The 14,538-nt window shown below is 46.0% G+C and overlaps 1 protein-coding gene across 1 annotated transcript in view; it reads right to left on the bottom strand.

The window, feature by feature from the left end:
- The window catches only part of GPC3 (glypican 3), a 1,007,260-nt gene that overhangs the window by 331,901 nt on the left and 660,821 nt on the right, over positions 1-14,538 (bottom strand). Inside the window, exon 6 of the mRNA XM_077493112.1 lies at positions 2,381-2,501. Coding sequence (XP_077349238.1) covers positions 2,381-2,501 — 121 coding nt within the window. The remainder of the gene's footprint in view (positions 1-2,380; positions 2,502-14,538) is intronic.

The following is a 14,538-nucleotide window of genomic DNA, read 5'->3' as shown; positions in this document are numbered from 1 at the left end:
TGCAAAGGTGCTCCAAAACTTTGCAAAATGTGAGGCAACTCTCCCTTCGGTGACCCCACTCCCCAAAAATAATAGACCCTTAACTGTGCATTCTGGGATCAAATAAGGCAGTGAACTATTGATCTGGGGGTATGTAGGATGGTTCATCAACAAACTCTTCCAAGAGGGTGCTTTACGACAGAAAGGATATGTCACACTTCATAGATGGGAAAATAGAGATAAAGCTAATAGTGAAATGCCACTCAACATAAATTATCAAGCGCATTACAAGCGCCACTTACAGGATATTTTGCAAAGACAAGCATCATTAAAAAAAATCTGAGTTTTCCGCTGCATGGAATGCTTCTCACGAAGGCAGAAATTGTGTCAATGGTTAGCATTTACCGGAAGCACATTGACGTGTTTCGCCCCTCCTCCAGGGCGTCATCTGGCTTTTTGGAATGCCACCTAGGGTGGTGACAACTGCCTAATGGAATATAGCAATTTCTAGTTACATCCTTAACCACTTCAGCCCTGGACCATTTGGCTGGTCAAAGACCAGAGGACATTTTACAATTTGGCACTGCACTGTTTTAAGTGGTAATTGCGCAGTCATGCAATGTTGTACCCAAACAAAGAAAAATCCAATAAACTCACTTCTAGTCATACATTTAGGCCAAAATGTATTCAGCCACATATCTTTGGTAAAAAAAAAAATCTCAATAAGCATATATTTATTGGTTTGCGCAAAAGTTATAGCGTCTACAAACTAGGGTACATTTTCTGGAATTTATGCAGCTTTTAGTTTGACTGCCTATCTCATTTCTTGAGGTGCTAAAATGGCAGGACAGTACAACCCCCCCCCTCCCCCCCAATGACCCCATTTTGGAAAGTAGACTGCCCTAAGGAAATTGCTAAGAGGCATTTTGAGCCCACTGAATATTTTATTTTTTTGTCCCAAGTGATTGAATAACGACAAAAAAAAAAAAATGTTTTACAAAAAGTTGTCACTAAATGATATATTGCTCACACATGCCATGGTTATATGTGGAATTGCACCCCAAAATAAGTATGGGGATACCACATGTGTTGGACTTTTTGGGAGCCTAACCACGTATGGGACTCCGAAAACCAAGCACCGCCTTCAGGATTTTTAAGGGCGTAAATTTTTGATTTCACTCCTCACTACCTATCACAGTTTTGAAGGCCATAAAATACCAAGATGGCACAAACCCCCCCCCCCCCCCAATTACCCCATTTTGGAAAGTAGACACCCCAAACTATTTTCTTAGAGGCATGTTGAGTCCATGGAGCATTTTATATATTGCCACAAGTTGCGGGAAAATTACAAACTTTTGTTTTTGTTTTTTTGCACAAAGTGAATGATATATAACTCAAACATGCCATGGGCATATATGGAATTAAACTCCAAAATACATTCTGCTGCTTCTTCTGAGTATGAGGATACCACATGTGTGGGACTTTTTGGGAGTCTAACCGCGTACAGGACCCTGAAAACCAATCACCTCCTTCGGGATTTCTAAGGGCGTAAATTTTGGTTTTGAAGGCCATGAAATGTCAAGATGGCACAAACCCCTCCCCCCCCCAAATTACCCCATTTTGCAAAGTAGACACTCCAAGCTATTTGCTGAGAGGCACGTTGAGTCCATGAAATATTTTATATTTTGCTACAAGTTGAGGGAAAATTACAAACTTTTTTTTTAGGTTGTCACTAAATGTTATATTGCTCACATATGCTATGGGCATATGTGGAATTACACAGAAAGTCCTAATAAATAGTTTTCAATTTTATTTATATATGGTGAGATCCAAAAAATTCCAATTGATCCCAGACTGAGAAGCTGAGGGCCTATTGTTTTAGGTGAGTGGGGTCACCAAAGTGGGAGTCACCTCACATTTTGCAAAATTTTGGGGCACCATTGCACTTGTATAGAAGCACCAAGCCCTTTACAGATTTGCGCATATTATATTATATATTATTTTGTTGTATTTTGGTTTGTATGTCACAAACGCATTGATGTATATGGCACTAATCACAAGGATGTGTATTGTACAATATAGGCTGCCAGCGCTATTTCATACTTTATATCACTTTTAAGGTTGTAGCACTTTTGCACAGCGGCTGCAGTCTTATTTTCATTTTCATTTTTATTTTTATTTAGTACTTCAGCATGAGTTTTGAAAAGATTTATTGAATGTTACATACATTTGTGACGAAAAGCAAACAGTCCAATAAAAACAGAAAACAATCCTCCATCTCTGGGAATTCTCTTAAACATGCATACAAGTAAAAATAATGAATGATCTCGACTTTCCAGTCTGACACTGTATTGACTATTTAATATTCAGTTAAGCAGCATTGTGTTTTCTTTTCACCTACCTGATTGACGTGATTCAATTTATCAATGATCTGGTTAATTACGGGTTCAGTACTCCTGGCTTTCCCTTCTTGGTTGCTTGTTTGAACCTTTAAGCCATTTTTCACTGTGTAAGGATTGAACCTGAAAGAATATTGACAGATCGCAAAGATGTTAGGATTGATCTGCTTAATGCTGCCAGCTCAGGAAATTCCACAGGCAAGGTTAAAAGGAAAAATACACTCCTGAAACATTAGAATCTCCACCGTTTCTCCACTTTTATGCCACTTTTGTGTCAAATTTCAAAATCTGTATTATAGAAATTCTGAGGCATTAACACATGCATGCACAGTCTGACCAAGCCCAGGTATCTGTGTCTGCCGGCGCACCTCTAAGCATGAACGGTCATTGCTGCTGCTTGTTTGCAGTTAAGCTCCTAGGGGGCCAGTATAAGGCTGCTGCAAACACTTTAAGCCTTTGCTTGTAAGGAGGAAAACAACAGTGGTCAGACAAGGTTTTCTAGCCTGTCTGTTACTATTTCTTCTGTAACATCTCAGCTGAGCATGTTGTAGCAAAGACATCAGAAAATATCTCAAAATGGCCAGATAACAATAATGCACCATTCCCGTGCTATGGAAGGTTAAAACGGCTGTAAACCCAATGTCGATTTGATGTAATAATGTAGAGTATAAGATTTCCTATCATTTGAGCCCAGTCTTGCCACAAAGAGTTAATCCATCTCTGAACAACCCTCTTATTGTTCAGTGAGATGAATCTTGACAAACAAAGAAAAACTTTGTCAAATCCTCCCCCTTGCTGTGAGTGACAGGTGATTTACATATCTCGTGCACTAGCCTAAGAGACATGCATTATTTTTTAATTCCCTAACACTCCTTTCTTCTGCTGCTCTGCCAGAATTGGATGTTCCCCACCTCAGCATGATTTGGCATGCTGAAGTCATGTGGTTACTTTACTGTCTTTCACCAGATGTTAAAGATCATAGCAGAAGTTCAGTGTAAGAAATACACAGGAGAATATGCATATTGACAAGGGGAGTGTAGAGGTGAGTGGGGAGTCTACTGACATCACAACTCCACCCACCGAGCTCCAGACAACAGACCCACCCACAGAATATGCAGTTTTTCGGGTCTCATAGCAGACAGAGGGGAGACATTTGAAAGGTAAAGATACATGCAGGAGGCATGTATATCCTTATAGATAACCCCTATGGCAGTAGTTTAGAAAGGATGACTGGGTTTACATCCACTTTAATGGTTAGATGTTGTTAGTGCCCAAGGAGTGTACCATGCTCGCTCACCTCCCAATGGGTGACCACAAATGTGGAATGTAAGAAAAGCATGAAGTCTATAGAAAACAGAATGTTTTGTAACTTTAAAAAAAAAACAAAAAAAAAAACTTTATGCAGCTTCTTTAAAAACTATAGACTTTATTTTCTCACTATTACATCGGTGCAGCCCATGTGACTAGAGAGTCACACCTGTGGGCATATACACAGTGGTAAATGACAGCCTACTCCCTTCCTCCTTCATACCTACTAACTAGCCAAACACAATTGGGGGAGGGGGGATATTACATCTTGATTGATGGAGGCTTCACCCTCCTGTTATTCTAAGACACCATGTTATTGTAAAAAATAATAAAGATTTGAATGGCAATTTAAAACAGTTTATTGATATTTATTATTTTTAATCTGTATACCAAAGGCTGTTTTTTTTTACTTTGAACATGTGACGATCAACAGCGGACTAGAAGCTCCTCCTGCTTATGTTCCCTGCAGACACGCTGGGAAAGAGCTGGGTCATATCACAGCTGTATATTGATTAGGAAAAGGGTACTTCGATTTTTTTCTTAAATTTTTCTTTACTGTCATCATTCACATACAGATAGAGAAAAGATAATGTTCTGTTAAGGTCTCAGTGGTGGCAGAGCAGGGACCTGGAAGATTTCTGGAACTGACTGCAGAATTTCACCAAAAGGATCTGGTTGAGAGAAGAACTGTCTCACTCACTGGGTTGTGTATGGAGAAGGCTAGAAGGTGTCTATCTAGATGTGACATGGTGAGTGTTTCCCGTCCCAGCAAGACAGCAATGCTTAGCATTGTTTAAAATAACAGCCTCCCCAGACCAGTCCATTTCTCTGCCCTGCGCACACCCTCACTCCCATTTACTTCCCTCCCCATCACCACTTGCAGGTCACCTCGCCATCCCCAAAGTATAATGCATCCTGCCCTGTGCACTCCCTGACTTTAAAAAAAAAAATTGCACTTCTGTTTGTCAAAAAGCAAAATTTTGGATTTATTTATAAAAATGCTACATATTAACCGTAAATCAGGGTCTGTAGTGCATGTTCCAGGGGTGCCCAACCTTTTGAGGAACGAGGGCCACTTTATCGACTTGGTAACCAGTCACTGGGCCACAATGAGCATAAAGGGGGGGTCTGTGTCCACTCTGCATATGTAAAGCAGACACAGATGCAACCTACTCTACCCTAAGGGCCCACCGATCCACCCAGACAGAAGGGGACAGATCCCCTTCTGTTTTTTTTTTAAGGATTGCAGATAGGTGGGGGTAAACGGACACGAATGTGTTTACATCTGCCTCTCTATAGAGGTGAATGGAAAGTCAGTTTGAGTCCACCTGAAAACAGACAGGCAGACCCAATCGGACCGATCATGTGAAAGGGGCCTAAGGCTGCTTTCACAATGATGCACAGTGGTTTACCTGTTTCTCAACTGACCTCAATCTTCACTTCTTCCTCAGGATTCCAGCAGCTGGCTGGTACTGCTGACAGGTGCTGGTACTTCTGGCAGGTACTGTTGGCTGGTACTGGTACTGCTGGCGGGTACTGGTACTGCTGGTGGGTACCGCTGACTGGTACTGCTGGCTATGACTTCTGGTGGGTACTGGTACTGCTGGCTGGTAATGGTACTGATGACTGGTACTGCTGGTTGGTACTGATACTGCTGGCTGGTTCTGATACTGGTGGCTGGTACTGCTGACTTGTACTAGTGCTGCTGGTTTATATTGCTGGCTGGTACTGATGACTGGTATGGATGGTGGGTACTGGCACTGCTGGCTGGTACGGGAACTGCTGGTTTATACTTTTGGCTGGTATGGATGGTGGGTACTGGTACTACTGGCTGGTACTGCTGGTACTGCTGGCTAGTACTGCTGGTGTGTACTGGTACTGTTGTCTGGTACTGATACTGGTGGCTGGTACTGCTGGTTGGTACTGGTACTGCTGGTTGGTACTGATACTGGTGGCTGGTACTGATGCTGGTGGCTGCTGTCCTAGATCATGGGTTCCTGTGTCCCGACCCGCCATCTCCGAGCATAATTGTGACAGAACCATGCAGCTGCAGTAGAGTACATTTGGTATCACTCTGCCTGTGAAGGAGCCGGCGCTATACAGGAAGCATCGGCTCTGTTTCCTCTAGTGGTGGCTCCATTGTTCGCACTAATGCTTGGAGATGGCGGGTCGGGAACCTGTGATCTGGGCTTGCCGACCCGCCATCTCAGAGCAAGATATGGCAGGCCACATCGAAGGGCGCTGCAGGCCAGTGGTTGGGCACTCCTGCCATAAATTATAATATTCAATTTTTACTCCAGGATTATATAACAAGTTTGGAAATTCTAGATAAATGCTTAAATAATGCATTACAATTTAACTAAACCCAATAGATTTTAGTTATTTAAAATGTACTAGATTTTAATCAATGAAATTAAAATGGGAATTGATTTGTCATAATTTTCATCAATTGACTTAATTCAAATTTTATTTTCGTTTAATTTTTGGCACTTAAAAAATGCAGCTGGCGAAAATATTTTTGTCGACAAAATTAACACTGCCTTGAATTGATTCCTGGTGACTGTGTGCTTTTGGGATATACTTTAAGTGCCAGAAGTAGCTTGGACTGAGACTGATTTCATAGGGTCTCAGATACTGGCCATTCACCATCACAAACTTCTTTATCCTCATCTCATGACTAATATTCTATTTTTTAAAAGCCCGATCTCCATAATAATGTTTACAATTATTTTTTATACTCATCTTTTATAATTTTTTATTTCCTCAAGATTTATTTTACGATTACTTAAAAATTATTTTCTAGTGATCTCCATATAATTTCTTTTTTTGGAGTGTCAAGTTACCACAATAACATTATCTTATATTTTTTATTAACCTCAAGGAGGTTGGTGTCTCTAGTTAATTTGACATTGTCTTTTTTAAAAACGTACATGCCTACTCACAAACTGACTGTCCTTTTTGAATAAAAACACATAGGAAAGTATTTTGTGAAAATAAAATATTCATTTATTCTGGGTAACAAAATAAATAGAAAGTCAACGCTGGACAGACATTTTGAATTTGCAAAGCCTTTTGGCCTCCAGGGCACACATCAAGTCTTTGGAAAAGAAACTTGGTAGCTTGAGGAGTCCATATAATAGGGAGCATAATCTGGTCCAGGAATGCCAGAGATCAGGACCAGCAGCAGATGACATATCTGTCCCCAGTTTGTGGTACTACAACAGCCTGCGTCTTCTGTCAGACCAGACTGAACCCAGGCCATCACTTTCTTCTCTTCCCTGCAGCCTTCCTTGGAGGCTGTGGCTCTGGTGGTGGACTTGTGGCAGGAGGAGGAGGAGGATGGGCAAGCTCTCATATGTGGCTGTTCTCAGTCAGCTGGCCCCTCAACCCCTTCTGAAGGGAATCAGAAATAAAAATCTCTCACAGAGGAGGCGTTGGTCCGTCTCCAATTCCAGCAACCTGGTGGCTAGATAGCAGCCATAGGCCTCTTCAGCGTTGGGGGGGGGGGGGGGTTCCTGAGGAAATGTCTGGCTTCCCTAATGAGGCCCAGTGCTGCCTCCTCTGTCATTGTCCCCTTCCTGGGCCTTTTGGTGGTAAGGCAGAGGGGAGACACCTGGGATTGGGTGAGGCTCCTACTGGGCCCAGGCACCTCCTGGCTGACACTGGGCACGGCCTCCTCCTGGCTGCCACTGGACACAGTCTCCTCCTGGCTGACGCTTGGCACAGCCTCCTCCTGGCTGATGCTTATCAGATCCTCCTCCTGGCTGAGCTCATCCTGTGTATAAAAAAGGGACATAGTTGTAGTTTTTGCTAATAAATATGTAAAAAAATAATACACCTGGCTCCAGCTGGGCACATCCATTTCTTCCAGGATGGAAGGCCCAGGTTGTTCCTCATCAGCCTCTGCTGGGGTTGAAGGGTGGAGGGAAGGCTCCAGGGAAGGGTCGAAAGTGATTTCCTGGCTTCAGTCTGGTCATCCAGAAACCGCAGTTTGTTGAAGTACCACAGCCTGGGGAGATAAACTTTCTGTCAGGAATCCGCCCGTTCCGTGCAATCGGCTCTCCGCACGCGCGTTCGTGCCGCGGGTCGTCGCGGGCACGAGCGTCTTCCGACGCGCGCGGGTGCACGTCGTTCGTATGTGCGCGCGGTACACGCACGCACGGGCGAGCGTTAGCACGGTTGGCGCCAGTGGCCCTTTTTAAAGGCACAGCTGCAGGGGCTCTGTGCTGTCTCGTCTGCAGCTTGTACCCGAAGTTACCTGCTATTCTGCCTGAACCCTATCCGATACCTGACCCGGCTCTGTCTGACCTTGCTGATCTCTCCTGCTCCGACCCCGGCTTGTTTGACCCTTCTTGGACTGATTCTTGTTGCCGAACCTCTGCTTGTTACCTGACTCCTCTGCTGGCTCCTGCTTGCTTCTGTGTCTGCTACCTCTTCATCCAGAGATCCATCCATCCTGATCCTACGGTCCGTGGCCTTCTCCCAGCTGCCTTCTTGCTACAGAGAGCTCCTGCTCCAGAGGATCCTCATCTACCTAGCATCTGCTGCTGCACCTGGCTGGACTCTCCTACCCCGCTGCGCTCCGGTCTCCCTGTTCCCATTCCAGAGAGACTAGAACCAGAGCCATAAGAGAGGTCCCCTTCCACTAAGTCAGACTCACGATCTGAAGACCCTAACAGTACGAGACAGCCATGAAGGAGATCTGCTCCCACCTTGCGGCTCTCACCCAGGTCTCTTCAGGATGGCTACACCAGGTTGGAGGAGCGTGTTCAGCATCTCTCTACCCCGGGTTCACCAGACACCACACCTCAGCCTCCTCCTGTTCAGCCAGCCGCCCATTCGGCAATCATGATGCTTCCACCTGAGCCTAGGGATCCCATTCCAGAGAGGTTTTCGGGGGACCGCTCCAAGTTCCTGCCTGCCAGCTATACTTTGCCCTCCAGCCCAGGACCTTCTCCCTGGAGGCAACTAAGGTGGGGTTTGTTATCTCTCTCCTGCAAGAAGAACCTCAGTCCTGGGCCCACCACCTTCTGGAGAATGACAGTCCCCTTACTCAGACTCTCTCCACCTTCTTCGAAGGGATGGCGTAACTTTACGACGATCCCCAGCGGGCTGTCACCGCAGAATCCGCATTAACTGCGCTTCAGCAGGGCCGTAGGACGGCTGAGGACTATGTCTCGGACTTTAGACGCTGGAGCGCAGATACCCAGTGGAACGAGTCAGCCCTAAGACACCAATTTCGCATGGGCCTGTCTGAGGGCCTCAAGGACGAATTAGCCCGTGTTGGTACCCCTGACGCCTTAGAGGACTTAATTGCTCTGGCCATTCAGATTGATCGAAGACTTCTCGAGCGTAGGGCCGAACGCTCTTCCCAACCTCTGAGACCTGCCTGGATGACCGCCAGAACCCCGTCTTCCACACCTTTCTTCTCTCCTCCCCCTCAAAAGGGGCCTGCCAGTGTTTCTCCTGCTCCTGAGGAACCTATGCAGCTTGGATTACTCCGACCTACCCTGTCTCCTGAAGAGCGAGCCCGCCGCCGACAGATGAACTTGTGCCTATACTGTGGCAGCTCCGGACATTATGTGGCCAACTGTCCTGTTAAGTCACGTAAGTGCCTCTCTTCAGTGTCTCGCAGTTCCTTAAACCTGCCTTCCAACTCTCTCCATGTTGCCCTTCTGCTCTCGTTTCAGCTTCCGGGAAGAACGATCCACGTCAACGCCATCCTTGACTCCGGAGCCTGCGGTTGCTTCATTGACGCTGCCTTCACCAACCTACATTCCATTCCACTCCAGAAAAAACCTCATGGACTCTCCATCTTCTTGGCCGATGGTTCCCAGATTAAGTCTGGCCGAGTCACCCAGGAGACCCTTCCACTACCCACCTCCACCTCCTGCCGACATACGGAACTGTTAACTCTTGATGTCATTTCATCCCCACTCTTCCCTGTGATTCTGGGCATACCATGGCTGCAGGCCCACAATCCCTCCATTGACTGGTCTTCTGGGGAGGTGAGGTTCCTCTCCCCCTACTGCCAGGACCACTGTCTTCCTGGGGCTTCTGTACAATCCGGAATGCTTCTCTGCCTAGACCCAGACCTGGACTTATGTCAATCAGTCCCCGAGCCTTACCACGAGTTTCTGGATGTCTTCAGTAAACGGGGGGCTGACTCCTTACCCCCGCATCGCCCCTACGACTGTCCCATTGAGCTCCTTTCTGGGGCAGAGATCCCGTTTGGACGTGTCTACCCTTTATCCGAGAAGGAACAAGAGGCCCTGAAGGCATACATCTCCGAGAACCTCAAGAAGGGGTTCATCCGTCACTCCACGTCTCCTGCCGGGGCTGGGATATTTTTCGTTACTAAAAAAGACCAGACCCTCCGACCCTGTGTGGACTATCGAGAGCTGAACAGAGTCACGATTAAAACCGCTATCCCCTACCCCTGATTCCAGAACTCTTTCAAAAACTGAGGTCGGCTACTATCTTTACCAAGCTAGATTTGAGAGGAGCCTATAACTTGGTCCGTATACGAGCAGGTGACGAGTGGAAAACTGCGTTCCGAACTCGCTTTGGGCACTACGAGTACCTGGTGATGCCTTTCGGGTTGTGTAATGCCCCAGCCACCTTCCAGCACTTGATCAACGATGTCTTCCGGGACTTTTTGGATATTTTTGTTATTGTATATCTTGATGACATCCTGATCTTCTCCAGGTCCCTGGAACAGCACCGGGGACACGTCGGCAGAGTACTGCTTCGGCTTCGGCAACATGGACTCTACGCTAAAGCCGAGAAATGTAAATTCGAGCAACAGGAGATCCAATTCCTCGGCCTTGAAATCTCCCCAGCAGGCATTAGGATGGACCCGCAAAAAGTCGCTGCTGTCCTCGAATGGCCAGCCCCCACCGACAAGAAAGGCATCCAACGCTTTGTGGGCTTCGCCAACTTTTATAGAAAATTTATTAAGGGGTTCTCAGCCATTATCTCTCCCATCACCCAGCTCACTAAGCAAAATATGCGTTTTCTCTGGGGTCCTGAAGCCCAGGCCGCCTTCAAGAAACTCAAGGACTTGTTTACCTCTGCTCCCATCCTCAGTCACCCGGATCCATCTAGACCCTATATTCTGGAGGTAGATGCCTCTGAGATAGCAGTAGGGGCGGTGGTCTCCCAGCGCTTAGGTAAAGACGACCTGATGCACCCCGTGGGGTTCTTTTCCCGAAAACTCTCTCCGGCGGAGAGGAATTATGATGTGGGTGACCGGGAACTACTTGCCATTAAGTCCGCTTTGGAGGAGTGGAGATACTTACTTGAGGGGGCGGTACACCCCGTGCTCATCTACACGGATCACAAAAATCTCGAGTACCTCCGTACCGCTAAACGCCTAAAACCTCGGCAGGCCCGCTGGGCCCTCTTTTTCTCCCGGTTCTGTTTTCACATAACCTATCGCCCTGGATCAAGAAACGTAAAGCCAGATGCACTCTCCCGCATGTTTGACAGCCCCAAGGACACCGCACCCCCGGATACCATCCTCCCTGCTAACACCTTTCTACTCATCCAACCAGACCTAGTGTCTCTGCTAAAGAGTGCTTCCTCCACATCTTCCTGTCCCCCAGGAATTTCATTAGCATCCAGGGAAGGCCTGCTTTGGAAGGACAACCTGATCTTTGTCCCTGAAGATGTGAGAGTAAAGGTCTTGGGTCTCCTCCATGACCATCCGCTCGCTGGGCACTTTGGTGTCCGCAAAACTTTGGAGCTGGTACAACGCTCCTTCTGGTGGCCAGGCATGAGGGAGTTCTGAAAGCAGTACGTGAATTCTTGCCCCGTCTGTAGCCGGAATAAGGTCCCGGGCCTGGGGGCTGCTTAAACCTCTTCCCGCACCCGACCGCCCCTGGCGGATGATTACTATGGATTTTATCGTGGAACTTCCCCTTTCTGAGAACTGTACTGCCATCTTTGTAGTTTGTGACCGTTTGTCCAAGATGGCCCACTTCCTACCCTTAAAGGGAACCCCCTCCGCGACCGAGACTGCCCACATTTTCATCAAGGAAATAATCAGGCTTCACGGGGTACCCACCAACATTGTATCTGATAGAGGGGTTCAGTTCACCTCCCGTTTCTGGAGAGCTCTATGTGAAGCTTTGAAAATAGAATTGGCCCTGTCCTCCGCCTACCACCCACAGACCAATGGGCAAACAGAACGCACCAACCAAACCCTCGAGCAATATATCAGATGTTTCTCTTCCTTTGTCCAAGACGATTGGGTTTCCCTGTTACCTCTGGCGGAATTCGCCTACAACAATGCCAGCCATGCTACCACTGGGCAGTCCCCGTTCTTTGCCAATTACGGTTTTAACCTGTCTTTTCTTCCCGATATCCTTACAGAATCTCATGTTCCAGCAGTACAGGACACAGTATCCTTTCTTCAGCAGAATAACCGGACCCTGCAGGAGGCCATAACCAAGGCTCAGGCTGACAGCAAGAGGAGCTTCGATCGAGGGAGAAGGGGAGAATTGATCCTTCAAGTCGGGGACGAGGTATGGCTGTCTTCTTCTAATTTAAAATTAGCATGCCCCTCCAGGAAGTTGGCACCCAAGTTTCTGGGCCCGTTTCCTGTTAAGAGGAGGATTAACGAGGTGTCATATGAATTGTCCTTACCTGATTCCATGAGAATACACCCAGTCTTTCATGTAGCTCTACTTAAGCCTGCTGTACCTGATCCCTTCCCTGGTAGAGGAACAAGGCCACCTGACCCTGTGCTGATTGATGGCAGTGAGAAATTTGAAGTGGAGGCCATCCTGGATTTCAGAAGACGACGGGGACAAGGTCAGTTTCTGATTAAATGGAAGGGCTATGGCCCGGAAAATAATTCATGGGAACCTGCTACTAACTTACATGCTGATAGACTAATCCAGGCCTTCTTTGCTGCACACCCGGAGAAAAGAGCCACTAGGGGCACCCGGAGGTTGCCCCTTGTGGGGGGGCAATGTCAGGAATCCGCCCGTTCCGTGCGATCGGCTCTCCGTATGCGCACGCGCGTTCGTGCCGCGGGTCGTCAAACTCCGCCCACATCGCCACTGATGTTCTTTTTCATGATATTCCCCGCCCCTTCTCTCTTCGGTGCGCAGTAGAAGCAACATGGCGGAGACACAGGTGGTTGGCAATTTGTCATCTAGTGAGGGGGAAAGCTTGGAACCCCAAACGTCCGGATCCAGGAGGAGGAGATTTAAGGCCACGAACATGGTCTTTGAGGAAATGGTGGAGATCTTGCAGAGGGAGGATTATGATGGGAAACATGGTCCGTACACCCAGCCCAATTTGCGCAAGGACCAAATCATAACAGTTGTGAACGCTCTTGAGCATAAGTTTGGGGTACGACGGTCCAAAGACCAATTAAGGAAGCGCTGGTCCAACATTAAACTGAGGGAGCCGGATCAGTATCGAAAAATAAAGAAGGTGCTTCAAAAAAGTAAGTACTTGTCGTTTGTTCCTATTATGATTATTAACTTGCATGCTGCTCCATGTGCTTTTCTTTACTGTTGTACAGTTTTAAATGGCTACTTTCATATTTGTGGGCACAGTAATCGTTCGTAGGAAACATTGACCATAGGAAAAATAAATATGATGTATTTAGCTGATACAGGATTTTAACTACATTTTGGTCATGCTAATTTTTCTTATTAAACACTTCAGCCCCGGACCAATTGTCAGCCTAAGGACCAGAGGTCTTTTTACAATTTCGCACTGCACTGCTTTAGCTGGTAATTGCGCGGTCATGCAATGTTGTACCCAAACTAAATTTGCGTCCTTTTCTTCCCACAAATAGGGCTTTCTTTTGATGGTATTTGATTGCCTCTGCGATTTTTATTTTTTGCGATATAAATGGAAAAAGACCAAAAATTTCGAGAAAAAAATATATTTTCTACTTTTTGTTATAAGAAAAATCAAATAAACTCAATTTTAGTCATACATTTAGGGCAAAATGTATTCAGCCACATGTCTTTAGTAAAAAAAAATGTCAATAAGCGTATATTTATTGGTTTGCGCAAAAGTTATAGCGTCTACAAACTAGAGTACATTTTCTGGAATTTACACAGCTTTTAATTTATGACTACCTATCTCATTTCTTGAGGTGCTAAAATGGCAGGGCAGTACAACCCCCCCCCCCCCCAAATGACTCCATTTTGGAAAGTAGACACCCCAAGGAAATTGCTGAGGGGCATGTTGAGCCCATTGAATATTTTTTTTTGTCCCAAGTGATTATATAATGACACAAAAAAAAAAAGTTTACAAAAAGTTGTCACTAAATGATATATTGCTCACACATGCCATACTTATATGTGGAATTGCACCCCAAAATATATTCTGCTGCTTCTCCTGAGTACGAGGATACTACATATGTGGGACTTTTTGGGAGTCTAGCCGCGTACAGCACCCCGAAAACCAATCACTGCCTTCGGGATTTCTAAGGGTGCAAATTTTTGATTTCACTCCTCACTACCTATCACAGTTTCGAAGGCCATAAAATGCCAAAATAGCACAAAACCCCCCCAAATGACCCCATTTTGGAAAGCAGACACCCCAAGCTATTTACTGAGAGGCATGTTAAGTCCATTAAATATTTTATATTTTGCCACAAGTTGCAGGAATATTACAATTTTTTTTTGCACAAAGTTGTCACTAAATGATATATTGCTCACACATGCTATGGGCATAAGTGAAATTATACCCCAAAATAAATTCTGTTGCTTCACCCGAGTACGGAGATACCACATGTGGGGGACTTTTTGGGAGCCTAGCCACGTACGGGACCCCAAAAACCAAGCACCGCCTTCCGGATTTAAATATAAAAAGCTACCAA

This window comes from Lithobates pipiens, unplaced genomic scaffold, assembly GCF_037356315.1.
Source record: "Lithobates pipiens isolate NorthernLeopardFrog02 unplaced genomic scaffold, aLitPip1_a1.2 Scaffold_1, whole genome shotgun sequence".
Classification (NCBI taxonomy): Eukaryota; Metazoa; Chordata; class Amphibia; order Anura; family Ranidae; genus Lithobates; species Lithobates pipiens.
The sequence above is the reverse complement of the archived record's forward strand: the minus strand, read 5'-3'. Positions and strand labels throughout refer to the sequence as shown.